This window comes from Helicoverpa zea, chromosome 13 (assembly GCF_022581195.2).
Source record: "Helicoverpa zea isolate HzStark_Cry1AcR chromosome 13, ilHelZeax1.1, whole genome shotgun sequence".
Taxonomy (NCBI): Eukaryota; Metazoa; Arthropoda; class Insecta; order Lepidoptera; family Noctuidae; genus Helicoverpa; species Helicoverpa zea.
Genome location: NC_061464.1, coordinates 8,747,441 through 8,775,002, shown reverse-complemented (window position 1 = coordinate 8,775,002; position 27,562 = coordinate 8,747,441). Strand labels below are relative to the sequence as shown.

Here is a 27,562-nt window from a genome sequence, read left to right as displayed (position 1 = left end):
TTTCCACCGGGGACCGGCGAGCGGCCCCGGGACGCGCTCTACGGACACAACGCGGTGCGACACATACAAACAGTACAATCGTAATAACTCCACTGAACGTTACAATAAGTAGCATTGTGCACTACTACCATCGGATACAAATTGCGGTCTAAGCACGAATAACGATTTATTATATTCTAAATGGTTAACAGTCAGTCGATTTGGAAAATCTATTATACAATTAGAATTATGTGTAAAAATTCATAACGAATAATTTGAAAAAAGTAATTTTATGTAGTTAATGAACAAGAAAGTTTGTAATAATACATTCTAGCATCGTGTTTAGAATAAACATTTTCCATTTGAACTTAAAACATTCATTCAATACTGGCCTCGGAATGGCCTTATATAAGGAATATATATTATAATGTTATATTATAATGAGGAATACATTTTTTCAAAGATATTTTCTGTATCATTTTAATAATTATAAATTATTAAGATAAGTGCTAGCTGTAGAAAATGGGTGATAAGATCACTTCATATAAAAAGAGTATTCTATGCATTTAATATAAAGTACACACCACATTTAAAAACCTTCGATAAATGACTACAAGTGTATCGACAGGTGACACATACGCCTTCAATATAATATTAAATGGATTCTAAAATGCACATCAAATACACGAACTATTTATAAGATATGCTATGGAAAAGATTTCATACTCGTGAACTAATCACCTTCAGTTGACGCGAATTGTGCTAAAACTTGTCTCTACTCCTAATGGCTATGTTATCGTACACACGTAGATACTATGGTCACTAATAAGGGGCCAAACAAAAATGTCTACTAATTGGCAAATAATAAGAATGATTATTGTCTGACACTGGGTTATTGTCGAGACAGCAGCTCAGGCGTCTGGCGCCACGCTATTGACTATAGAGGGCGCCACCGTCGCCGCCCGCGGACACGCTACACGTATAGCAATGCTCCATTCCACTAATATATTACGATTAAAATTATTTAATAAATGTTACAAGTGTACCGCGAGAGGTGACGACCGCGCACGAGTAAACTAGTTGTGATGCACGAAGACAGGCCCACAGATACGCCAAAAAACTAAAAAAAAAATAAAGGAACTAAGGTAAAGGAAAAAATAAAAATAAAATAAAAAGGGATATTTGGATGTTTATTTACAATTTTTCATCTAATAATAAACTATTTGATTATTATTGAAGAGAAACTTAAGCAACATCAGTGCTATATCCCTGATCACCCACATATCGAATTTAAAACATGTTAATAGTATCAACTTGTTTACACAAGCCCCTATAAGCTAAATTAAAACATAAAAATACCCATTATTGTAGAGTTAGTTCTCAGCTAGTACCGACTGGTACTTAGTTAAAAGTTACATGAATTAAACCAAACGTAAGCCTACCATAACAGTTTCACCGATACAGGCAATCATTGAACGTAACACAATCACAGTGGAATATAATCTGTCCGCAACGCGTAGCGGTAGCCGGTGCAAGTCTAAACCATCTTACAAGGAGTATTTTGTACATTTCATTGTTACCATATAGAACAATAAATTATTGTCGACACTCGAATTAGCTAATCGCGACTTTTTTCGTATAATTCCTCTATAAATATAATCGGTATCGTGTTTTGGTGAAACCATACACAACTAAACTAAATATACATATACACGGGGCATTTCATACAGCTGCTTCGCAAAATGCAATTTTATACACACAAAAGAATTTACTTATTGCAACAACCCAACATTTACAGTTTTTCCAACTAAATTATAATGAGTAATAATCACAGAATCACGTCGACAAACAGTCAGTTATCTTGTGTATTATATGTATCGACTAACCGATTGAGCCCACAACTCAACTAGGTATCGATTGTCCAGCGAGAGTGGGGTTAACCGTAAGTCGATACAGATAAATAATATGCGATATAATGGGTCGAATGCGCCGCGACAACATGCCCCATATACACATCACTAAAACATAATAAGGCAATTTCAAACGATACCGTAAGCAGACGTATATGAACTAGGACAAAATTATTATAGAAAATGTGTTAACATTCCATATGTTAATACTCTTAAAAATAAACCCCAAAACTCCAATAAAAGCTTAGAAATAATAAAATCACTAAAACAAAAGATTGAGACGAACTAACGCCGTGCTACATAGCGGTACGAGGGGTAATAGTTATAATATGTGCACGTTTCGACAGAGATCATTGACTAAAGCCTCGCTTGAGGGCAATCTCGCACTACCGGGCCGGCAGCCGGCCGGGCCTTTGTTGCCTTAAAAACAAATACTGAATTATATACGTTAAAATTAGATTTATATAAAATCAATAGCAATCCCATTCAATTGATTTATGTAAGTGTAATATAATTATATTAATTGTGGATATATGTATGCATAAACAAAGGCCCGACCAGTCACAAGCCCGCGTTCATCGGGCATCGTAACGAGTAGGTCTGAAGAAATATTCACTTCAAAACACATGAAAAATGAACATTTTGAAGTTTCAAATATAGGAATAAAACATTCTGTGTATATTCGTAATAAAGAAAGTGTTACATAGTGCTAGAACTATTTACGTAATATAGAGAAAAGAAGAGATTCAACAATTCAGAAAGAAAGATGATGAATCGTATTTGTTTTGACGTATTCGTTACGATGGTCGATATCAACCAGCCAGTTGACAGTAAAACAAAAAAAAATAACATACATATAGTTATAACTACAACCGTTAGAAATACAAAACTAAACATAATCATTATTGTCGGGCAGCAAAACTAATGTACTAACTTTATGATAAAAACTAATAATATTACATAGTAGTCTTGTCATATAAAACCTTTTTAATATGAATTTAAAATAATGCAGTAGTTTATAATAATCTTGCGATTAAATGGTGGATATTTATAAATTAAACACTTAATACTAAATGATAAAACCAAATAATATATTAATTCAAAAAACCTTCCTTAGTATACGCTACGGAAAGCATAGTACAGCGATTTAATAGTTCATAATGATTTCTAGAATCGATAAAAGGTTTAAAATCCCGAGTGGGACAACTTCGTAATAATTAATAGGATATAGACACAAAAGCACATTATCCGTCGATATTAGCCGTCGCATGACATCAAAAGCTCTAGAAAAACACGCTACACGTAATTTATATTTATCATGAATATAATATAATTATTAGGCATTTCTAAAGAGTTCGTCGTTTGTCCAAACAAGCATTATATTATTAAAAGTTTAAACTTCTAATGAAATTCGCTGTAATATATTTAAAAGTTGCATCTTACAATACAAAAGATATAATGGAATATACGTTTGTAGAGATAGAGTTGTGTTTCCGTAGCGTACGCCAGGACTGCCCCGCGCCGGAGCTGCGACACTTGTACATCACTCGCTATGTAATACTTGTGTATGACTCCGGCCTGTCATATCGGATAACGTGTTACAATTACGTTCAAAACTAAAATACCCAGTCGTGTATCGACGCGTATCAAGTCAGCAAATAATAATAGCGCTAGTGTCACTAAACACCTTATCAAAATATTTAACTAAAATCAATTGCAGTCGTAAAAATAATTGCATAACATATATCATTTTTTTTTTCATCTTCTATAAAGGACATTATTATTTTTTTAAACAATTTCGTTCTATCTAATGTGATTATACATGCATTATTACAATCTTAGTTAATCATTAGTGTGTACTAAATGTTTATAAAATATCTTAGATAGTTTTTTTTTATTTCGTTTAATACATTCGAATCTACATCTATACAAGTAGTCCATCACCGCGCCCTACACATTTAATTATCTCTACGTAATATAAAACCCTTTAATTTTGAATATACGATAGTAAACACAGCAGTAAATGTTTGTAGTTGTGTGAGGGGCAGCATGCGCCCGCGCTACTTGACTTGGAACGTAACAAACGTATGAACAAATCTCATATACCTAAAGCATTACTCGCTACGTACAATAAAATCAAACATTATAATTGACAAAATCAGGGTGACGTTAAAGTAAAATATCTCCGCGCCACACTGCGGCTCGCATCGATCCAAACAAACACTTCGGTTATTATTATTATAATATATTCGCTATATCAATAAATTCCCCATAAAAATGATTTGGTACAAACACTAAACTATGATAAAATATTAGTAAATGCAATCTACTCGCTTTATCAGCAAAATATAACGCGAAATTTACAATCCATATAATACATGTGAATAATCGTGCCGCATACATAGCCGTACGGGCGACATTAAATGATACAAATTAATGCAACACTAACCTATTATACATACATTTATAAGCGTTTACGCAACGCTATCATGTAATAAATTACACATATCTAAACAAAAAATGATTAAACATTTTATACTCGATGAAGTATAACTCGAAGAGCGGCGCCTACGGTGGTAGGTCGCCGGGAAATATAAAACGCATCTTTGTAATAAGAAATAAAAATCACAATTTGTACAAGAAAATATCGTTTGATCCGTCGTACAGAGTTCAGTTATAGAGGAACTTAGGCGCACACTAGTCATGGATTTATTTAAAAATTGTAGTGTGATAGTCGGGTTCCTGTGGCTCCGGCGGCCTTACCGGGGCCTGAGTGTCTCTCGTACCAGGCCTGCTGCCCCGGGCGGATGCGTCACCCCTGTGGAGGGCACCTGGCGGCCCCGGCGGGGCGCGGGGCGGCTCAGTCGGTGTACCAGAGGTGCTGCTGGTGGTGCTGCGGCACGAGGTAGGTGGGCGAGTAGGGCTGCAGGTAGCCCGGCAGCCGGGCTCCGCTGGCGTGGTGTGCGGGGGGCGGACCACCCACGCCTGTCACGCCGCTCACACCGCCACTGTAACATACAAACGTGCTCGTTTTATATAGAATGTAAATTATACTATATCTGTATGCTTCTAAGAATATTTCAAAAAAGATGATAATTATTTTTTTTTTTTATAGAAGAACATAAATTTATGGTCAACTAATAGAAAATACCCTTGAGCACAAAACTCTGTCAAAAAATTACAACTGTACAATACATACACATAAACTAAGACTGAGAAAGTCCCAGCCGTCATTGAACATCATTGGCAGTCGTTACGGGTAGTCAGAAGCCAATAAGTCTGACACCAGTCTAACCAAGGGGTATTGGATTGCTCGGGCCTCAACCCTGTTGAGGAGGTCAGATGGGGCAGTCGCTCCTTGTAAAATACTGTTACTCAGCTGCATCCTGTGAGTCAGAAAGCTGACCTCAACATAGTTAAGGCTAGGCAGATGAAATACTGGAATAATATATACACTATTACAGCTGTCGCGATTTCTAATCCCATTCTTTATCGGCACGGGTTGTAATCAGTACAAATAACTCACGTATGATAATGATAGGTGGGCACGTATAGCGGGGGCGGCAGGTAGCCCGGTGACACGCCGCCGCCCGGGGACAGCACACCGCCGCTACCCGCTCTGTAACAAACATACAACATTATTTATTAATCATACAATCACTACATATAAAACAACGTCGCTCTGTCCCTATGTCCCATTGTACGCTTAAATCTTCAAAACTACGCAACCGATTTTCATACGGTTTTTCTGAAATAGATAGGAGTGATTAGAGAGGAAGGTTTATATGTATAATAATAATAACATACGTTAAATAGTGGGGAAATACTGTTATCCCGTGCGAAGCCTGGGCGGGTCGCTAGTATTTCAAATTACGAGAAATTAGAGCAAAAACATTATATTATAACGTCGTCTCTCGCTTAAATTTCGATGAAGAAAAAAAATGTTTTAATAGAACCATGCAATTTCGTCATTAGCCTTTAGGACAATATTGGCCGAATTAAAATTTGGTCACGCAACTTACATATGTATAGCGAATTTTTTCTTCCATGATTGAAATTATTTATCTTGCAAAGTGTTGGAACATTTTTTACACAACATTATTACGAAAAATAATCCTTGCATCTACAAAAAAAATAAAACTGACTCAAAATATTTCTCGACAGTATAATCTTACAATGCATGGTTCCTGTAATCTTGGTTGTTCGGATCCAAGTTCAACGTTCTATTGGCAACCAATTGGTCCATCATAAATGTTTGTATGCCGTCTTGTGAGCTGTGAGTTACTTCGGGTGGTCTGTATAGGAGTTATTAAGAATAAAGTAGCTGTTATATTTTTTGTAATTCGCACTATGATGTAATTTTTTTTAAGTATAATAATATTACGATTTCATGCAATGAGACAAACGTTCAAAGATAGCATGGTATATATCTTGAATCACTATTATATGTACTGTGTTTCATACATAACAGTCTGAAGCCAAAAGGACCATTTTTCATTACTTGACATCGTCGTCATTAGTTCGTCTGTACAAGGATTGTTGGGAACGACCGGAAGACTTTTTATCCGAGTGCACGGAGTAGTTCCCACAAACCCAAAAGTCGTGGAGGCCAACCTCTCAAGTATGAGTGCGTGGGTTCGATTCCACATCAGACAAGTATCAATGCAACTTTTCTAAGTAGATAGGTACTCAGTCGTATCCGCTTAGACTGGAAGCCGACCCCAACATAGTTGGGAAAATGGCTCGGGAGATGATGACGGAGTCGTTCTCTCATGACGAGGTGAATGGTGAAAAGCTGGTGTGATGATATACTGACTTGTAATGCGGATGCGGATGGTGATGCCAGGCGTGTGGGGCGGCGTGTTTGTGCGCGGCGGGCGGCCCGCTCACGCTCACGCTCACGCCGCTCACTCCGCTCACTCCGCTCACGCCGCTCACTCCGCTCACGCCGCCAGCGTTCGTCAGGTACTCGCGACAACCGCCGCTCTGTAATAAACATTATAGTGTTAGAGAGGTCTTGTCACAAATAGACTGTACAAAATTACTGTAAGAATTTTGTCAGCGTCTTTTTGCATGTTAGAATTTTAAGATTTTAATGTTTTGCTATTTTTGCTTCACATGTTAACGTTCTGGAGTCCTACAAACTCAGCGACCACACAAGATGTTAGACGAAATAATAGTTTATTGTTAGATATACTGTAATTTCATCAGAAGTATGAATAATTTTATTCCTGTAAAGAATATAATAAAAAGTATATAAAATAATGTTATGTACACTTACGCTATCTCTCTTATTATGTTGCGCAGGAACATACTGATTGCATTGATAGTCATTTGTCTGACGTACTGTTGACCCGCTCTGTCAAATAAAAATTAAAGGTTTATAAACTTATTTTGTATAGTTTGCATAAATCTGTGATTAAGAAATGAATTATTCTTCAATTATTTTTATATTAAGATGTTTCGAATATTTGATTATTAAAAAAAAAAAAAAAATATGTTTTTAAAAATTGCCCAATTGCAAAACAGTCTTGAAGAAATTACGAAATTAAATTTTTAAGGTTCATATCCGTCAAAAATTGATTTACAACAAATTCTTTCTCAAATGTTTTATTGTATGTACTTACAGGCGGCAAATGCGCGAGCGCATGATCATGATCTCTCTTAGCCTGCGCCTCTTGCTGCGCCAGCGCCAGTAGTCGCTTCTTCTGACTCTGCGGCGTGGCCACGGCGGCGCTAGTTCGCGTCGTGTTGGACTGTTGTGTCGTTTGTGTTGGCTGTTGCTGTTGTTGCTGTTGGGGAGCCGCTTGTTGCTGTTGTTGTTGCTGCTGCTGCTGAGGAAATAAAAAGGTGAAGTTAATTTTAGATTTTTAGTAAAAAAAATAAATTCGGAAAATACAAAAAAAATATTTAAATTTCTCTTCATGCTCGTTTTTTTGCGCTGGGTTGAAGTAGTCCCCATTCTTATAACGTTGGCTAACTACCGCTTACATACTCGTATGTTTGTAACCTTGCACGCACGACATTAACGTTACGCCAACAGGGCCCTAGTTTTTATATTATTTTTAAGCAGAAAATATAATTTTCATGCGACGCAACCTTGCAGACGCAGCTTCACCTATTAAATGAATTGATTTTATGTTTCCAAAATAACGTTGATACCTACTTTACAGCACATGCTAATAACAATGGAAGCCGACTCCAACATTGGGAAAATGCTCGGGACATAATGCTTATAAGATTGTATGTGTCAATACCTGATGGTGATGATGGCAGGCCTGGTGCGGCTCGTGCTTGACGTGCTTGTCGTCCCTTGCTTCCCGCGCGCTGCAGATGACGCCGCCGCTGCCCGCACTGGCGCCCGCGCACTCTCCACTGCCGCCTGTACAACGGAATAATAGTTATAACATTTTTTCTTCTCGTCTCGAAGTCGCGATAAGACCGCCCCTTATTTATTTATTTTACATGGAGCTATTTCCTATTTGGTCATCTCAGTTACAGTCCGTGCATATTCTCGTACCGAGGAGTACCGATAATTGCGCGGACTTGTTCTCCGTAGCGAGAGGAGACCTCACCCGCTGCCAACCGCTGGTTTCTGGGTGGCAACTCGCGTAATGTGACAACATCATCATCTCCCGAGCCTTTTCCCAACTATGTTGGGGTCGGCTTTAAGTCTAACCGGATCCAGCTGAGCACTAGTGTTTAACTAGGAGCGACTGCCTATCTGACCTCCTCAACCCAGTTACCCGGGCAACCCAATGCCCCTTAGTTAGACTGGTGTCAGACAGACTGTCCCAAGGGAGTTCAAAGACAGCTATCCGTTAGTCATTGCTGTCGGAGATGGTGATGACGGCGGATGGTGATGTATATAGACATGTATGCTACGGTACCGGTATTGTTGTGTGGCTGGGCGGCGTGGCGGGCGCGGCGCGGCGCGTCGGCGTCGTCGTCGCTGTCGGAGATGGTGATGACGGACACGGCGGGGGACGGCGTGTCGCGGATGGTGATGGTGTGTGCCGCCGCGCCGCCCTCCCATGCGCCGCCCGCTCGACCCGCGCTGCAAGTAGACAAACAATTTTAATACTTGTTCGTATTGTAATAAGGTCGAAAATTAAACCTTGCCCGCAATTATACTGCACAATATATGTAGGTAGCTGCAATTTTCGTTCACTACCTAAACTTACGACTATTATGAAGGACTTAAAAAAAAATTGTGAAACAATAACAGTTTTTTTTGCTCACACCGTTTAGTGACAAATAATTTTACAGCTGGTTATAATAGTAAGTTGTAGCTATCATGGCAGCACTTTTTCCCAATTTTATTTGGGATTGGCGCAATATGTCTTCCGCTTCCATTCTTCCCTGTCACTCGTCATACTAACAGCACTAATGTTGGTATAAGTCCACATATAGCTAGTTTCCGGGTATACTGACTTGTGATCATGATGATGATGCCTTTGCCGGGAAGGCGGCGTGCCTTCCTTCACCCGCTTCTTGACCGGGGACAGCTGAGTCGGCTCCTTCTTACCGCCGCTGCTTGCCATACTGTACCATAAGGTAACATTTAGAATAAATACTATTTTGATTAAGTGTACAGGCTGAGGTTTTAATGAATAAAAAATGCAGCGGCACTTACATATAATTTTTTGGAGAGAAAAAAAAACCATTGTACCTATGTACCTAATGTACTTAAAACCTCAACCTGTTATTTTAGTGTAGTTTAAAGCTCTAAATTCAAGATCTCCTAAACATGCTCGCTGGTGATTATGTTATTACGTAAATCCTATAAATTTTATAAACGCAAATGATCGAACAAATGAATTAATTTACAAATATGTATCACTCTTTTGATCAAACTCCGCAGTAAATTAAAAAAGTTCCCTCGGGACGCGAGGTAAACCAGCGGACTATGGTTAACTAGCTTCAGTTTACCATAGATGTATCATCGAGTATCTGCCTAAATAAAAATTCGAACAATATTATGTTCCAGGTGCAATCTTTTTGTGTCTCTTGGAACTTACGCGGCGTATCTAAAGAACATAATTAAAATAAGAAGCACGTAAAAATAAAAAGTTGTGTTATCTAAGATCTAGAATATACATCGGGACATTTACAAATAGCAATTGTGTCTAGAGACGAGTAGCGTTAGCATGAACAGGTAAGTGTAAGTGAATATAGGAAGTATTGAATATTTTTTTACAAGTACATATATCGTTATATTTTTACAGGGACATTTATATGTACAGGTAATGTTTTACAGGAACATTAACATCTACGAGTAATGTATAAGCACCTGTATTGATGCGTTTGGTGGTGCGGTTGGTAGTGCGGCACCGACGTCTGCTGCTTTGTGGATCTGTCGACAACCCTAGCTTTTAGTATTTACACCTATTGTCTTAAAAGGTAGCTTACAATTATCTTAATTTACCTAAAAACTTACTACATTGGTCACCGGATGTTTTTTTCTTTCGAAAATTCTTTGCCAAAAACTACAACAGTCTCCTAACAAAAATGTGACTAAATTACCCTTTCGACCTTGTTCGCCTATTAAAATCCATGCATAATAATGCTTCACCGTATGTAACCCCACTAATCAAACTAAATCCCAGTATAGGCAATATTAACCTATCCAGCTATAACACAACGAAGTGGTAAAAAGGGCGCGATTTCGGAGGTGCTGTCCGTTTGTAATTTTAACGCGTAATACTGCTACTCTAATTTCAATATGTATAACCCCACTGCAATATCATCCTATCCTACCGTCATCCCCTACAATAAAATGAAGAACCAACCTCTTATGCGGATGAAGATGCTGCGGATGATGCGGATGGAAGGCATCCCACACATCGGGTTCAGGCATGGGCGCTGGCTCCACAATCAACGGGGCCCGCCACTCGCCTACGCCGGCTACGCCGCTGACGTCACCGACGCCGGCCACGCCCCCCACGCCGGCTACGCTTGCTACGCCCGCTACGCCGGCTACGCCGTGCTGGTGGTGAGCGGCGGCGGCGGCGGCTGCGGCGGCAGCTAGCTGTTGTACCTGTATGAAGTTGTACTTTATGTAATGTTATTAGGGTTGCTTTTTGTGTGACTACTTTGTGGTATGGATTTTAATGGTTATAATTGCGGGATGAATTTTATTTGTATGATTTTTATTGATTTTAAAAGTACACTACACATGGTTAGATTGACAAAAATATCTACTTATCGTGAAAATATAAATGTATAAATGTGTATTAAAGAAAAAAAGCTAACGCTTCTTTGACAAGTCTTTTGGATTGTCCGTCTTTGGAGGTAGGCCTCCAAATATCTCTATCTATATGCTGCCATTTTCATATTATTCAATCTGGCTATTTTGAGTTTTTCAAAACTCATCTCAAAGAGGGAAACATGAATAAAATTGGATCAGATTTATATGAACAAAAAACAAAAATCTTTTTTTTTTAAACCTTCAAAACAAGATGGAATATCAGTTAACTCAATACTAATATAGTGATAAAATGAATACTTATATAATAAACATGACAATACATACCTGATAAGCAGGCTGGCACAATATAGACGACACGAACTGATGCGGGAAAGGTTCGGCAGCTCGCGTCGCGTATTGCCGAGCGCCGCCCACCGCCACGCGACCGCCTTGGTACAATTGGTACTGGGGACAAAACATTACATTATTCTATTTTATTTTTAGGTGACGTAAAATTAAAGTCTTTAGTAGGTTTATGTACTGACACAAACTTTGGTAAAGAAAGAAAAAAAAAATATTGGCATAATACAGAAACAAATTAGAAGTAACGAGAAAAGACAAAAAATTACAAAGCTGTGTGGGTCACGGCTAAGCATATCATCAAGCGATCTTCTTGGTCATTATAGAGGTAGTGTATTAGTATAGTTAGAGGTTGCAAGTGCTACTCCAAAATGCGAAGTTAGGCCAAATTGCTTCGATTTGTTTTTTTGCTTTTGATTGTTTAAAGCAGTTTGGGAGTTTTCGATTATATGCAGGAAAAGAATCAGTGGAGTTTAAAAAATAAGACATGGAGTTTGTTTAATGTTGCTATTTAGGATTATTCGAAGGAGTTGGCTTCCAGATAAAGATATCTGCAGAAAAAATGCAGGACATATTTAATCAGTAGTCTGACTCCGTTCCACTTCATCCACGGTGAGTGATTGATTAGATATTTTCTAGATTACAGTACGTACAGTATTCCACGTCAGAGGCCGTCAGGCGACTTTGAGAAATCTCTGAGACTAGGGCTTGTTAGGTGATTTAACCTGCAGCTCACTCGATAAGAAGAAGAAGAAGTACATACCAGGTTGTCATAAGGCGCGGCGCGCAGTCGCTGCTGGTTGATGGTGAGCGCCAGGTGGTGCGGCGGCGCGGCGCCCGCCACCACGCCCGACACGTACTCGCCGCCGCCGCCCACCGCCGCGCCCGAGCGCCGGCACACCTGCGGGGAAACACACCTTAATATACACTCACGAAAAGGAAGGAAGCCGACCCCGACATAGTTGGGAAAAAGGCTCGGAGGATGATGATATAGTCATAAAAAAATCTATGTGAATTTATTGAAAAGTTAAATGTGATCCCTGCTAATATTATAAATGCGAAAGTAACTCTGTCTGTCAGACTGTTACGCTTTCATGTCTAAGCCACTGAACTAAACTTTAAATAAAATTTGGTACAGGGATAGCATTGACCTTGAAAAAGAACATAGAACGATATTTGTAAGAGTTCTTTTGGAAACGCAATGTAACAAAACTCGACGCGGGCGAAAGCTTATATAACTTATTTATATTTTATATATGAAACCTTTTCCAATCTTATAATTCCAAACTTGTTCCAAAGAATGGAATTTTTTCCTTCTATAATACTATCTGCAACACCTATAAAAATGTTGTCATTGTTTCCAAAAAAGAACCGCGAACTATTGCAGAAAACTAATTTACAGGCAATGAATATCAAACCCATACCACGGGCGTTTTTCACTTTAAATTCGGAACACACCGCTCCAGCAATCTATACTAATATTATAAAGCTGAAGAGTTTGTTTGTTTGAACGCGCTAATCTCAGGAACTACTGGTCCGATTTGAAAATTTCTTTCAGTGTTAGATAGCCCATTTATCAAGGAAGGCTATAAGCTACTTTTTATCCCGGTACGGGAAGTAGTTCCCACGGGATGCGGGTGAAACCGCTGGCAGAAGCTAGTGTTGTATAAAAAGGCGATTTACAACTGACAGATTCCTTGAATCCTAAATAAAACTAAAGCGTAGTTTACACGAAGAAAACACTGGCTGCCAATAAGACTGGCAGCCATCGCTGACGGTATAGTTATCGGCACGGATATTGAGCTCTCGGCGGAAGAGTGGGAATCGCTTTGCGCACTGTACACATAAAGCAATAAACCAATAAATCGCTTCTGCGCAGGTGAAGGTCAGGGCTCAATATCCGTGCCGATGATTATACTTGCCTCAGATTTTCAAGCGCTGGCGAAAATAGAACGTCCGTCAGAATTGCATTTTATTCAGAGTGCATTAACTCTTTCTGCTTATATAACTTATTTAACTATAAGCCGATAAAGTTAACGCACTGAATAAAATTAGTTTCATAGATACGTTTATTTTAGTGCAAAAAATAGTTATTGATAGCGAAAGACGTTTATTTTGTAACCGATTGTATGGTCACAGTCGTCATAGTACTGACGCAAGCGCTGATCCAAGCGCGCAACAATTTTGGCATACATAGTCTACTGGTTTTAGGGCGGATAAAAATATAAAAAAAAAATACTGATGATGCAGATATGTTCTGTTATTGATTCTGAGCCACTAGTTTTTTTTTGCGCACTGCTTAAAATTCAACCTTTATTTTCTAACAAGTGACCTCCGAATACTGGATTCTAGGGATAAGTATAATTACCTCCATCATTTGAACGGATGCCTTGACGTTGTTACAATGCGCGTAGTCAACGAGGTGAGCTAACGTTACGAACGCGTGGTTCAGTGCCTCGCCAGGAGTTATTCGTCTTTCCTGTAATAAAACAACAGATTAATAAATAATAACTCAGCTTTGTTATATGAATAAATCCTTGTATAATAAAGTCACACGGGTTCAGTTTAAAAGCAAATGGTATGACGTTTTTACAGCATACAAAAGCCTTAAAATAAAAAAATAAAAACTACTTGATGCTACTTTTTCAATGTAGACTTTTATTTTATTTTTGCGGAAGCAAAAATACATTAATTTTTGGACGTCTCTATACCAATGTATTAGGCTTCGGCCTAGCGTGGTTTATTGGAATTGTGAAATGTTTATCATCGAAATTTTCGTATTCGTTTTGTGAGTACTGTACTTTATTCTTTGCGACTGAAATTATCACCTGTGGCAAAAACCTCAATATCTATACTAATATTATAAAGCTGAACAGTTTGTTTGTTTGTTTGAACGCGCTAATCTCAGGAACTACTGGTCCGATTTGAAAATTTCTTTCAGTGTTAGATAGCCCATTTATCGAGGAAGGCTATAGGCTACTTTTTATCTCGGTACGGGAAGTAGTTCCCACGGGATGCGAGTGAAACCGCTGGCAGAAGCTAGTTATCAATATAATGTCATAATTTCACACAAGGCACAATATAATAATTGTACAAACCTGGTCCATAGTGAGCATCCTTTTGAGTAGATCGATGAATTCCCTTCGATCCGCTTTCTCGGCCAACAGTTGGCCGCCTTCAAGATCCGTTGGTACATTAACCTGAGGAATAAATATATTTGTTATTATATCTAAGAACAAGCTGTTTATCGCGGAAATAATTTCTGTCCCTGGACTACTCATAACCCATGTCACACGGGTATAGAAATGCTTTTCAAAAATGAAAGAAGTTTCCTTTTTATAACATTATTAGATTAACCACAGCGGCTGCTATTGAACATCCTTGGCAGGCGTTACGGATAGTCAGAAGCCAGTAAGTCTGACACCAGTCTAAGGGGTATCGGGTTGCTCGGGTAACTGGGTTGAGGAGGTCAGATAGGCAGTCGCTCCATGTAAAACACTGGTACTCAGCCGCATCCAGTTAGACTAGAAGCCGATCCTAACATAGTTGGAAAAAAGGTTTGGGAGATGATGAACCACAAATCTCATGTTTACCTGTCCGATATCATCAAGGCAGTTGAAGATGTACTTCCTGGCCTCCTTGCTCTTGATGCCGGTCTCGAGCTCGTGCTCCTCGGGAGTCTTCAGCCGCCAGAACGGGTACGTGCTGTCCACGTCGCGGTAGAAGAACTTCGCTGTTTTACTTGCGCTGTAAAGAAAATGAAGATGATAAATGGACGTTGTAAAGGAAATTGGGCAAGAATGTATGAAGTTTGGTCCAAATGTCCACCACGAACGAGACCTATATAATTAAATAGTCCACTTAATTTAGAGTAACTTTTACTAAGCAGGTAAAAAAAAACAATGCCAAAAAAAAGTTATAGCCAAAAATGTATTCTTAATTTTCGGTAGTTTTTATATGTTATCATTATTATTTTTTATTTTATTCCACTTCCATTTCCGCACTTTGTCTAAAACTAAGATGAGTAAGACACGTTTGCATATAAACAGCCCATATTTTTTGCCCGATGGATGTACGAATCACTAAAGCATTGAGGCGCCAGAAGTGCTTGAATTTACTCAGCGGTTCCTGGATCTAAGAAAGTTCGATGTAACTGGTGAGTGGTGGTGTCTTCTCTCTAATAATGAACAATTCTATTTTGTCAGAAGTTACAGAAAGTACGAAAATCGAACATCACGAAAAGTAATTGAAAAAATCTATAAAATGTTTTATTTGATTTTGCTATAACTTTTTTCTGGCATTATATTTTTTTTTACTTTCATAACAAAAAATGTTCCATGTTTAACGGGATCTAGCCATATAGGTCTCGTTCGTGGTGGACATTTGGACCGGAATCGCCCATTGTCCTTTTAACCAAATAGCTGTTTGATTAAACGTCTATTTCAACTAGTTGGCTGTGATAAGACAGCTGCTACAATGTAAATATGAGTATTTTGGAGATAGTATTATTTTATAAAAAAAAGCTGTTTCAATGCCTGTGTGCTAGGTTTTTAAAACAGCAACATCTTGCCTTAAAATGGTATAACATCAGTCTAACTTTGTAAATCAAATGAGCTTCAATGTTCCTATCATGTACGGGACTGTCCCGTAGTCAAGGAGTTCAACTCGAGACCAGTGCAACTCTTTGTAATTTTTATGAACATTATGAGGGTTACATTTTTAATCTAACAAGGGATAAGATTATTCTCAAATCTGACAGTCAGTTTACCCGAACACTATTCTAAAAATCAACTACCAACCTGTTGAGCATATGTTCAGTAGGCAGACCTTGCGTCTGCGAGATGTACCGGATCTGATCGTACTCCGACGAGCCAGGGTACAGCGGCCAGCCTAGGAACAACTCGGCGACCACGCAGCCTAGAGACCACATGTCGATAGCCTCGCAGAATGCTAGGCCCAGGATTATTTCTGGTGCCCTGTGGGGGAGATAATACATTAGTATGGTAAATTGTAATGTAGAAGATACGTTAGAGTCAAATAACAGATAGCAGTCATGATTACAATAAATATTGCGTTTACATAGGTAAGCTGTAGGTAAACTATACAATTGTGGCAGTAATTCGACAGAAACAGCCTATGTCACCCAACGACGGTCACTGATCAATCAGTTTAAATCGATTTCGGAATTGCCACACTGTTTTCAATAATAAGCTTAGTGATTCACTACCACATCTGTATGAGAAGAGAACCTTTGCATACTATCCAAAAAAAAATTGTCAATGTGAGCGAGAGCCTTTTACATGGTCGTGAAGCAAAGAAGATGGATCAAAATTGCCCCACGTCCTATAACAATGTGACGTATCTCAAAAAAAAGATAATTTAAAAAAAAAAAATATGGCATTCTCTCTAATTTATTTTTTTTACACCTTCATATGAAAAAAATGCTTTAAAAATTGTTCAGGCGCCGTTATGAAAACATCGTTCATAGGACTATTTATGGACTATTTTACTAAATTATTTTTTTGTTTGATAGGGTATATACCTCACAGGTGGTCCCTTAATCATCAGGTCAGGATCTGATGATGGAAACCCTGAGAAATCCAGGGCAACTTTTGAAAGTTGTAGCCATGCGCAGGATAAAAACTTGACTATAAGATGTATGTCTTATAACACTATGCAACAGTGAAGATTTGGAGCTGACCTGATGATGGAGACGAAAGAAGGTCGAGGGAACTCGACAACCGAATATGTAAACTACCTCGTGTTTGTGCTTATATTGTTTGTATTGAATAGACCTTTGCAACAGTGAAGGTTTGAAGCTGATTTGATGATGGAGACCAGAGAAGGGCGAGGCAACTTGAGGTATACCCTATCAAACAAAAAAATAATTTAATAAAATAGTCCATAAAAAGTCCTATGAACGATGTTTTCATAACAGCGCCTGAACAATTTTTAAAGCATTTTTTTCATATGAAGGTGTAAAAAAAATAACTTAGAGAGTATGCCATATTTTTTTAAATATTTTTATCTTTTTTTTGAGATACGTCACATTGTTATAGGACGTGGGGCAATTTTGTATGGATTGTGATCCACCTTCTTTTCTATTTCCCCTTTGTGTCTAACTATTGTTTTTGTTTTCCTTGTTCTAATGTTAAATTCTTTCAGTACATAACTTTTTTGTTGTCTAGGTAAGCATTTATATTTTCTTCTTCAAACCCTTGCCTACCAAAAAATTCCAAAAGTTAAAAATAATGTTTATACCTATAGTATCTGCTCTGCAAGTAAGTGTTGCAAACGGCCTTGCTGACATGTGACGCGCTGCCGAAGTCGATCACCTTCACGCGATAGGGCTGCCGAGCTGGCTCAACCAGCATTATGTTCTCGGGCTTCAAGTCCGCGTGGATCAGACCCAGTTGCTGGAATTGGGAAATATATTCAGTTAGAAACACTGTGATAAATTATAAAATCAGGCATTACTTTGCAGATATGATGAGTACATTACATTAAATGTTCGTAAAGATATTTTGTGTTAATTCTGCGACACAATAAATCAAAGGAGCAAAGTGCAGGATGTAATCCTACTCTCAAGCATTCCTTTGCTTCATGTGCATGAGAGTGAGATTACATCATTATTAGTGTCGTAGCCAATATCAAGTGCCTAGCTATTTCACCATTAAAGTCTCCTTTTTTAAATCCTTAATTTTAAGCAGGACATAGCATGTAGTTCCAATTGTTAAATATGAACACCTTTGACCAGAGCGTTGACTTTAATAATGGACCGTTGCCACGTTTAACTATAAAGATAACTGAACCATTTTCAGCTGTCAAATCGGCGATTTGACCAATCGGCAGCAATGCTGGAAGCATTCGTATGTCCTTAAGCCACTTACTTTAAGCTTGAGCAGCGCAGTGAGAACTTGCTGCAGTATCGGCCTGATGTACTTGAGAGGCAGCGGCGAGAACTTGTTCTGCTTGAGGAAGTCGTACAGGTTCTGCTCCAGCATCTCGAACACGAGGCACGTGTGCGAGCGATGCTGGAAGCACTCGTACGCTCGCACGAAGTTGAACTAAAGAGTTGTATAACTTACTTTGAGCTTGAGCAGCGCAGTGAGCACTTGCTGCAGTATCGGCCTGATGTACTTGAGAGGCAGCGGCGAGAACTTGTTCTGCTTGAGGAAGTCGTACAGGTTCTGCTCCAGCATCTCGAACACGAGGCACGTGTGCGAGCGATGCTGGAAGCACTCGTACGCTCGCACGAAGTTGAACTCGTCCGCCGACTCTTGCGAGAGGCGGGAGAGGATTGAAACCTGTAATGTGACAATGGAGTTTTAGAACATAAGAGAATATTTGTATTGGTCTTTGTTTCAAGGATCAGGTAAGATAAGGCATAGCTAAATAAGTATAGTTTGAGTATTTAGAATTCAAGAAAAAAATGATCGAGCACATAAAAGTCCAACAAATGGCGTTAAAAAGTGGATTTGGTTATTTTTATAAGATGGCTGTCCTTAAGTTCGGGTTATCCTATTTTTTCAAAAGCTCTGAAATCTTCCAATCATAACGACAGTCACCCTGTAATCTTCTTCAGTTTATTTTTCACAAAACCCTGTCAATAAACTACAGTCAAACTAAAACATCTGCTATTACAAAACCAACTCTGTTCATACTGCATAAACTCTAAATTCCTACAAAAAGGCGACTTCTCACCTGTCATAACAAGAAAATGGAGGTCGACAATGACACGTCACGGCTATATCAAGCACTTTATACAGGAGATGGAAACCGAACCACTCCGGTGGACAAACACTAACTATCGGGCGCTGGAGGCGAGCCAAACTTACTATAGTGGATTCTATCAAACTGGAATAATGTCACCGATAATCTTTGGTTTTTTACTTTTTACTCATCATCCTCCGAGCCCTTTTCCCGACTATGTTGGGGTCAATCTAACCGGGCTTCCAGTCTAACCGGATGTAGCTGAGTAGCTTTACAAGGGTTTTTTCGTAGAATTTTCTCCATAATTAAGAGGCATCATATGTTTTACAGCAGTATTCATATTAAAATATTTTTGGGCTAGCTTAAGCTACTGGTGATTTTTATCACACCTCATCTGTTTTGACGTGAAAAAAGAGTAAACAAAATAGACAAATGTGTAGGAACATTCAGCCTTTAGCCATATACTAGACTACGTCAACCCTTTGTTCTGAAACTTGGATAGAAACCAAAAGTTCCTTTGTTTATCAAATAGTAACGTTAGTTATAAATATTCTATAAACACATCATGACCTACATTAAGGGCTGTCACAATCTCACAGAAATCCATTTGAATGACAAACTTGGCTTCTATTCAACACACTAAATTTGTAGTACGTCAAATATGTTAAAATTTTTGGACCAGACTTTCTGTCATTTAGTCAAAGAACTTATAGTGATAAATATATAAGTTGTAAAAGTACCCTAGTGTAAAATGACATGCAACAATGTTCAGATAGGTTGGCGACAAGGCATTGGATACGATTCAAAGTATATTTTTAACTTTTCACGTCTATGTTTTATAACTAGGCGAGCAAAACATTCACGGTCACATACTCTAACTGAAGCGACGGATACTCTATTGTTTGATAATTGTAACCAGTCTGCGTAACTAGATGTATTGAGTTTGAACTAGAATTTTTACAACACCTATTTTATATAGTGCTGAACATTCCAAGGATGTTATGAAATATAGATTCTGAGTATTAAGTCCACAATCTATACTAATATTATAAAATTAAAGAGATTCTTTGAACGCACTAATCTCAGGACCTAATGGACCGATTTAAAAAATATTTCAGTGTTACATAGCCAATTTATCGATGAAGACTATAGGATTCTTTTGACGAGTATTTCCCACGAGACGGGTTAGAAAATGACAAGACCATATTTCAACTGAGTCTTGATTCCTTGAACATATGTTTCAACCTACCACAGCGGAGACAGTAAAAAGGAACTGACCTCAATCTGTCCTTGACGAGCATAGCTGGGATGGTTCTTGAGGATCTTGATGGCGACTATCTCGTTGGTGCCCTTCTTCCAGCACTTCACCACCTGCCCGAACGTACCTCGCCCGAGGAACTCCAACACCTCGTACCTGGAATATGAAACACATACAATGTAGTAAATCACCAAGTTAACAAGGAAAGGGGGAAAGTGATCAAAGGTGTGAGAGACTTTTAATGCTGGATCCTCTCCATAAAATCCACTCCTAGAGTTGCAGTTTCGAAAGACCTTGTATACGCTTATTTGAATACACCATCATGAGCCTAGATAGGCCGTAGGTAAATGAGCTTACTGTTGTCTATTTCTCCGGTCAGCAGAACGACCGCTAAACCTCTGGGATCTGGGACTCATAGCTACAATATCTTTTTTTTACAAAAGAGTAATAAAAGGAAAAAAAATGAAGCAATCGACTCTCAAAATCTAGGCATCTCGACTTCCAATGTCACTACAATACTAATTCTCCATTCTCGTTTCTAAATCTAGACAGCTCAACTTACACGTTTTAATTTAAAACAATCAGTCTTCTACCTCTCAAGTTTAGTCATGTTATGACAAAATTAGTTCTTGTGACAAGTTGACATTTAAAAGTAAAAGTATTTTTGGCAAAACCGCAAACATTAAAAATGAATTACTTTTCAAATTTAAATTATATTTTAGTTATAGGGTACCTGTCCTATAGTTTATGAATAATGTATTTTAAGACTAGAAAGAATGCGAGGACTCGTGATAAATTAAACGAGCGCAAGGATATCTTGTGAGAACTGCGCGTGAGACTGAGTGTATGTACATACATATGTATGTATATATATATATATATATATATATAATCTCCGTAAACTAAAAAATGCCATTCTGCGGTACATGGTCACTACATTGACATTTGACTGAGTATATCTCAACTAAAAATCATTCAAATGGCTCTAAACTGATATAGATTGGAAGTACTCAGCACTAGGAACAAACATCCCAGGAACTAGTAGTCCGATTTGAAAAAATCTTAGATAACGACAGGCTACTTTTAAGGTAGGCTGTAGGTTTTTTTTTTAATCCGGTAATAAGCTGGCGGAAGCCAATCACAGATAGGCAGTCGATACGCATACCAAAGAGGTAAAATACTGCATTAGGTGATTTCACACAAACCCAAACACCAGCATTGCGAAAGTAGTGTTGAAATAAAATTTTCCACAAAACCATAATATTTATAATACTTCCTACATCCATGTTATTCCAATGCAAGTGTAGTTCTGGTTAATCAAGATCAATCCGTGTAATCAACAGTCCTGGCTTGTTCGTTGCGCGATCTTATCGGCAACTACCGCCAATTACAGAGGAAAACGTAGTTAACTTATGGTATGGTCTTAGCGTTATGTGGTCACTTTATTTTGTACTTTATGCTGGGTATTTTATTCTGGGAAATCACTGTGTGTCATACAAGATATGTATCAAGGACAAGACGAAGGTTCTTAATCATTACACATTTCACTTTAATCTTATTAAAGCGAAAGTTTGTGTGTATGATGGTTACCCATACACGGTCGAACGGCTGAACTGAGTTTGAGGGAACATTGCAGTTCATACATCAAAATAACATATGGAGGCTACTGTTTATAAAATAGTTTTTACGAAACGCGGGTGAAACCGCTGCTTACGGGACTAGTATTTAATAAAACTCACCGCAGAAAGGAGCTATAGCGTACCTACTGCTTTATTTTTGGACATACACCTTGAGGTACGTATAGTTTATTTCACTTAATTTAAGTAATTTATCTTGTTTAAGTTACCACATATAAGTCTTTGTTCGTGAATGTTGGTTCACCTGTAACTAGCAACTGTGTAAGCCCTTTACCCCTTACAAACTCCTTTTTTGTTAATTTGTACACAGAAGCTGTTGATGTCCCTTTTGCTAATAAGTAAATTACTGACCTATTGGACGAGGAGTAGAGCACCTCGTGCTGCACCAGCTGGTAGTCGCCATCGCCACCGCAGCCGGAGCCTGTTCAGTCGCAAGTCGCAGTCGTGTCGCAGTCGCAGCGCCAATCGCACCAGCCGCATGCACAGATATTGGATAACGACATATTAGTTACATGCGTCTTGTATTTTAAACTACACGACACCACACACAGGTCACGAAACTGTGCTATTTATATTTGAAAAGATATTTTCTTTGAAACCAATAACTTGGTAGTTAGAGGCTTTTCAGATATAAATAGAGTTTCGACTATATTAACTTAATTAAAACAGGCCCATAGGTACGCAATATTCACTGTGAAATGTGTTGCGCAAGATAGGTATTACCAATTTCTGCGTATTTGCAAAGTTTCGCGGAATCGTACCGCACAAAATTTTACGACAGATATTTCCGAATTACTCACTTGTGAATATCACGTATATATTTAGACCTTAATGACACTTATGCTAGATATGTTTGGACTTCTAAAAGGTTATATTATAAATATGTGTGTCTATATCTCACGTTTTGTTCGAGCTGTAGGTCTTCTAGAATTATCATATTTTTTGTTTCCATGTTGATCTGGGGAAGAAAGAAAGACAGGGTTGTGTCAATTGATTGTCATTTCCCCCAGTTGTGCATGTCAACTGAGAGAAATGGGGTTACTTTTTAAAGTTATTTTTAAAGCGCTAAGCTTGTGACTCACTACTTAAAAGTCACTGTAAAAGCAATACAAAATTGAGAAATTTTCTATTTAAATTCAAAGCAACAGTTTAATGGCCGTCTTTGAAAGGCTTTATAATTATGATTTATTCAAATTGGCTTTCGGTGACTTAGTACCGATGGAATAAGACTCATTAAAGTGTACGGGCAGACTTGCAGACAGCTAGGTTTAATAGAAGCAGACTTGAGACTTGCTATTAGACACATAACGACTATGATTAAAACGTCTACCGTCTAATATATTGCGGATGTATTAACACTTGGAAATACATACGTTAATTCCAGTGACTAGAACGTATTACAGTGTAGTATTAGTGTACCGAACGTTACAGACAATGTTAATAAAAACCTTTTAGAAGTCCAAAGGATTGTGGAGAATTCTAAAAGTGTGAATCTATTAAAAATAAGAAAGGAACAAAACAATAATGTAAATAAGAGTACACATTAGAATGCGCTCAAGCAACAAGTTAATTTGTGTTAAGAAAACTTTTTAGTCTAAGTTAAAAATAAGTTAGAATGTAGCAAATATTCTGTGCTTGAGCCTACTCAATGTGTACGAAGGTACTGTTTGTCGTGTAAACACTTATTCTAAGTGCAGTTGTCAAAGGATAGTGCATGAAAGTTCAAACAAATAAATGTTGGTTCCCACGGGACCCTTGGTTCTTATATCCTTGTAGGTCGGTCAAGCCTTCACAAAATAAGGTATGTATGGCTAAGTTAATGATATCAACCTAATGGCCAATGACGATATTAACTGGCCAATGTGGTATTCCCCAAATGAACCGATTCCTAAGTTATTCTTTAAACCACTACTTGGAAACCAATTAAGTCATTAATACAATAAAAATGTATTTGTGAAATTCCCAAATGATTAGCCATTTCACAAAATTAATTTATCTAATTGGTAGATGTTGTTAATCCATAATTCTACTGATTACATAATTAATTAAGCTCTATATGATTTTCCAGTACGTTTTGATCATTCCTAAAATATCTACCGAAAGGTTGTTACAATCACTGAGTAGGTTTAATATGGATCTCTTTTCAATCAAATCTGAGTAAATATTATGCCTAATTAACATAAAACCTTTTATATCCGAACCTTAAAAAACGTTTGAAATTGCCTGATATGGTTGAACTCAGTGAATTTGTAAATATAAAACGAGATACAATTTGAAATATAAAATTAGGTTCAAATATAAAATGGCCTACCTATTATTAGATATATATTACCGACTATTTGACACTACTTTGACCGGTCATTTCATGAAATCACCCTTGCTTGTGTGTGTTAATGTGCATGTGTAATGCTATGCTCCATCTGCGTCAACGTTAACTTCCAACTGAACTTGAATATGAAAATACATAGATCAGTACACAAATATAAATTGCTGGACACGACTGGAGGCAGAGGATCTTAAGGGTGCATCTTGTGTGGGCGAATCAACACTACGCGATACAAAGCGACCCGAAGCGAATTCAAATATGGACGTTGCGTCGCGACGTACTATGCAACGTCATATAGGAATCGACTGTTTGTTGTTTTCGCTTCGCATCCAGATCACTCGCAAAGGATGCACCGTAAGAGAATCCAGTAGTGCATTTTTAAGTTAAAAAGTTTCACAAATGGAGCATCGCAAATGTATAGGTAAACAACAAGGACATTACGTTTGTGGTTACCTTGCGGCTGGGGCGGGTGGTTAGCCCCGCCCGCCGCGATCTGCTTGCTGTGTGCCGTCGTCGTTGCGGCCTGCGGTGCCGTCTTGTGTCGCGCGCCGCTCGCGCCGCCGCCGCTGCTGACAGGCTCAACGACGCGACGTTGTTCGATGCTATCTCCGGCACTGTTGGTTAAACAAAAGTTAGTAAAATGCTCATAACCCCGTACAAGTCTCACCTCTCACCCACGCACTCAGAGACATATTGTATGGCCTTACTACAAAAACATAAACATCTTTTAAACACTTGTCTTTGTCTTTGTTATTTTTTAGACAAGTGTTCAACAGACGTCTATTTTTTTGTGGTAACACGGCTAATGGTTACTTAAGTCACTCCTTAGTGACGGATTGTCAAAGAAGAAGAAGATATCAATTCAATTTCATAGGACACGCAGTGAGCTGGGACAGTTAGGATCTTCGAATGAGTAAGACCTCGATTTTAACAGATACGAAAATTGACACATCAGAAAATGAACACTACTAACAACTATCTAAGCATAACACATTGGAAACCTCCTATTAATACTGAAGTTTTCATTCCGAACCAAGTTATTTTGGAAGCATCCAAAAGCCAGGTGGAACGGAAGCGATCCTCCACAAGTGCAACTCAAACATTCCTAAGCATTTTTTTATCTCAATACACCTACATTTCACTTTACTTGCAGCTTAAATGTTTTTGCTAACTAAACCCAAAATAAAATGTGCGCAAAAAACGGAGCCCACGCACAAGTTCCCGTTATAAAAAATCCCTTCGGCGTTTGCGCATGTCTGTCTACGAATGAGCCAAACTTGGTGCAATTCTGATATACCGCTTATATATTTTTGAATTTTGGACCTTATTTAAAGCTTGAGAGTTGGAAATTCCTAAATTACGTTTAAATAATATTGGAAATAGCTTCGAAAGTAAGGGACGAGGTTTTATTATTATTTACGAAGAGTAATGAAAGTAGATTTTTGAAAGTTAAAATTCGAGTTTGTGTGAATTTGAATGTTGTTGCCAAACAACATTCGAAGTTAAATAAAAAGATTTCTAAATTGATCTATCTATAGAAATCCAATTTTGCTAATTGGTCCTTTACAAATTAAACAATAAAAGGAAAAGTTCTAAGAACTGGAAACAATTAAATCCATAATAGGATTATCTCTCGTTGAAGCTGTCCACAGATTACAAACTTTGAGGAACTTTTTGTAACAATATTTGCTGCATTGAGATATTTAAATAATGCAACAACTTACTATGCAATTACGTGCAGTGAAACGGACGTTGTTAAAATTCTTGGCTTCATAATAAATATTAAAATTGCTGTTGACAAGTAAAAGATGCAATCAAACCGGTCGACTGGAGATGAACGACAATACAAATACCATAATTTCTTTAATTATATCATACTAAGAAATTACAATAAGATTTATGAACTTACACAGCGCTGAGATCAAAATCCTCGTATCCATCATCTTCACACTCAAACTTCAGTCTCGGAATCGACAGATCCATTATAACTAAATTATCTACACATTCACTATATTACACTGTACAGAATTTCACTAATATCATAACCAATCCAGTAAAAACGATCGTTTCAAATATTGTGTTAATATTCCGGGTCGTGGAAGTGCGGTGCGTGCGCGCATCGTAGGGGTTGGGAGCGAGAATGACGCGAAGGGACGAGGGTAGGACAGGGTGGAGGGGAGCGCAGGTAGCGAGGGGACGAACCACCCAAATTCCCCGTATTGTGTGCCCCATTCAATAATAAGGGTACCGATAACCTGCGCCTGAGCAGCGTACGAGCACTGTGGGAACGCAACACCGATTGTATGAAATGTTTGCTTGTTTTTAAATTAAATGTTGATGCTATGAATTGTTCAGTTGTTTTCTAACGGCGACATAGATACTATGTCGTAGTTCCAATCTATTGTAAACTATCGTTGTGAGCTAGCCAAAACAGACCTCCACTAGCATTCCGAAATGCGAGTTTTGTTAAGTGAATCACACTGGCGCAGTTCCTCCCAAAATTATGAAAAAAATTCCAGCACTAAGTTACTAGATTTATTTTGAAAAAATTAAATCCTGGAAAAGTTCCACTGGTGCGCTTCATGACAAATGCTAGCTAGCCAGCGAACCTATTTGGCTATCTCTAGTCAAAGTTAATGCCGGATCTCAAAAAAAAAAACGTAGCATTGGAGCGCATTCAAAATTACAAATTGTAGAAAGTTCCCCCGACATTCGCATACCAAGCTGGCCATAATTAAAATTTTCGAGTTGACCATCCTCTTTTGTAACGATTATAATAATTTCACAAGCCTGAACCCTTTGGGCATTCTCAGAATATCAAATTAGGGTGACCATTATTTGTATTTCTAAAGAAATTGTAATTAGCCCTTTAGCTTTGTGTGAAAAATATCAACGTTCTATTATAAATTGCAACGCTTTTTGTTCGGCACAAAATTGGTCTTGTACACTAAGTTATTTGACTTTGACCCCTAGAAATTGTACCCCTATTCGCAATAAAAAATTGTTTGTTAAAAAGTTATCTTCATCCTCCGTTTCCGACTATGTTGAGGTCGGCTTCCATTCTAACCAGATTCAGCTGAGTACCAGTGTTATACAAGGAGCAACTGCCTATCCGACCTCCTCAACCCAGTAACCCGGGCAACCCAATACCCTTTGCTTAGACTGGTGCTTACTTACTGGCTTCTGACT

The 27,562-nt window shown here is 38.2% G+C and overlaps 1 protein-coding gene across 12 annotated transcripts in view; it reads right to left on the bottom strand.

Moving 5' to 3' along the window:
- Positions 1-1,150: 1,150 nt before the first annotated feature.
- The window catches only part of LOC124635917 (homeodomain-interacting protein kinase 2), a 107,400-nt gene continuing 80,988 nt past the window's right edge, over positions 1,151-27,562 (bottom strand). For 3 of the 12 annotated variants that reach the window (XM_047171873.1, XM_047171876.1, XM_047171875.1), the window contains exons 4-26: positions 24,815-24,987; positions 22,949-23,005; positions 22,399-22,468; positions 20,431-20,566; positions 18,528-18,746; positions 17,701-17,855; positions 16,239-16,415; positions 15,033-15,186; positions 14,538-14,639; positions 13,808-13,918; positions 12,203-12,340; positions 11,425-11,544; positions 10,682-10,944; positions 10,183-10,245; positions 9,324-9,434; positions 8,780-8,946; positions 8,147-8,271; positions 7,517-7,723; positions 7,171-7,248; positions 6,706-6,875; positions 6,065-6,184; positions 5,416-5,508; positions 1,151-4,897 (exon numbers count right to left, since the gene is read on the bottom strand). In XM_047171873.1, the coding sequence (XP_047027829.1) occupies positions 4,750-4,897; positions 5,416-5,508; positions 6,065-6,184; positions 6,706-6,875; positions 7,171-7,248; positions 7,517-7,723; positions 8,147-8,271; positions 8,780-8,946; positions 9,324-9,434; positions 10,183-10,245; positions 10,682-10,944; positions 11,425-11,544; positions 12,203-12,340; positions 13,808-13,918; positions 14,538-14,639; positions 15,033-15,186; positions 16,239-16,415; positions 17,701-17,855; positions 18,528-18,746; positions 20,431-20,566; positions 22,399-22,468; positions 22,949-23,005; positions 24,815-24,987 (3,157 nt within the window). In that variant the 3' untranslated portion in view covers positions 1,151-4,749. Of the gene's footprint in view, positions 4,898-5,415; positions 5,509-6,064; positions 6,185-6,705; positions 6,876-7,170; positions 7,249-7,516; positions 7,724-8,146; positions 8,272-8,779; positions 8,947-9,323; positions 9,435-10,182; positions 10,246-10,681; positions 10,945-11,424; positions 11,545-12,202; positions 12,341-13,807; positions 13,919-14,537; positions 14,640-15,032; positions 15,187-16,238; positions 16,416-17,700; positions 17,856-18,329; positions 18,444-18,527; positions 18,747-20,430; positions 20,567-22,398; positions 22,469-22,948; positions 23,006-24,814; positions 24,988-27,562 lie in introns of all 12 variants that reach the window. The other 9 variants (XM_047171880.1, XM_047171881.1, XM_047171874.1 and 6 more) reach the window with 8 other exon arrangements.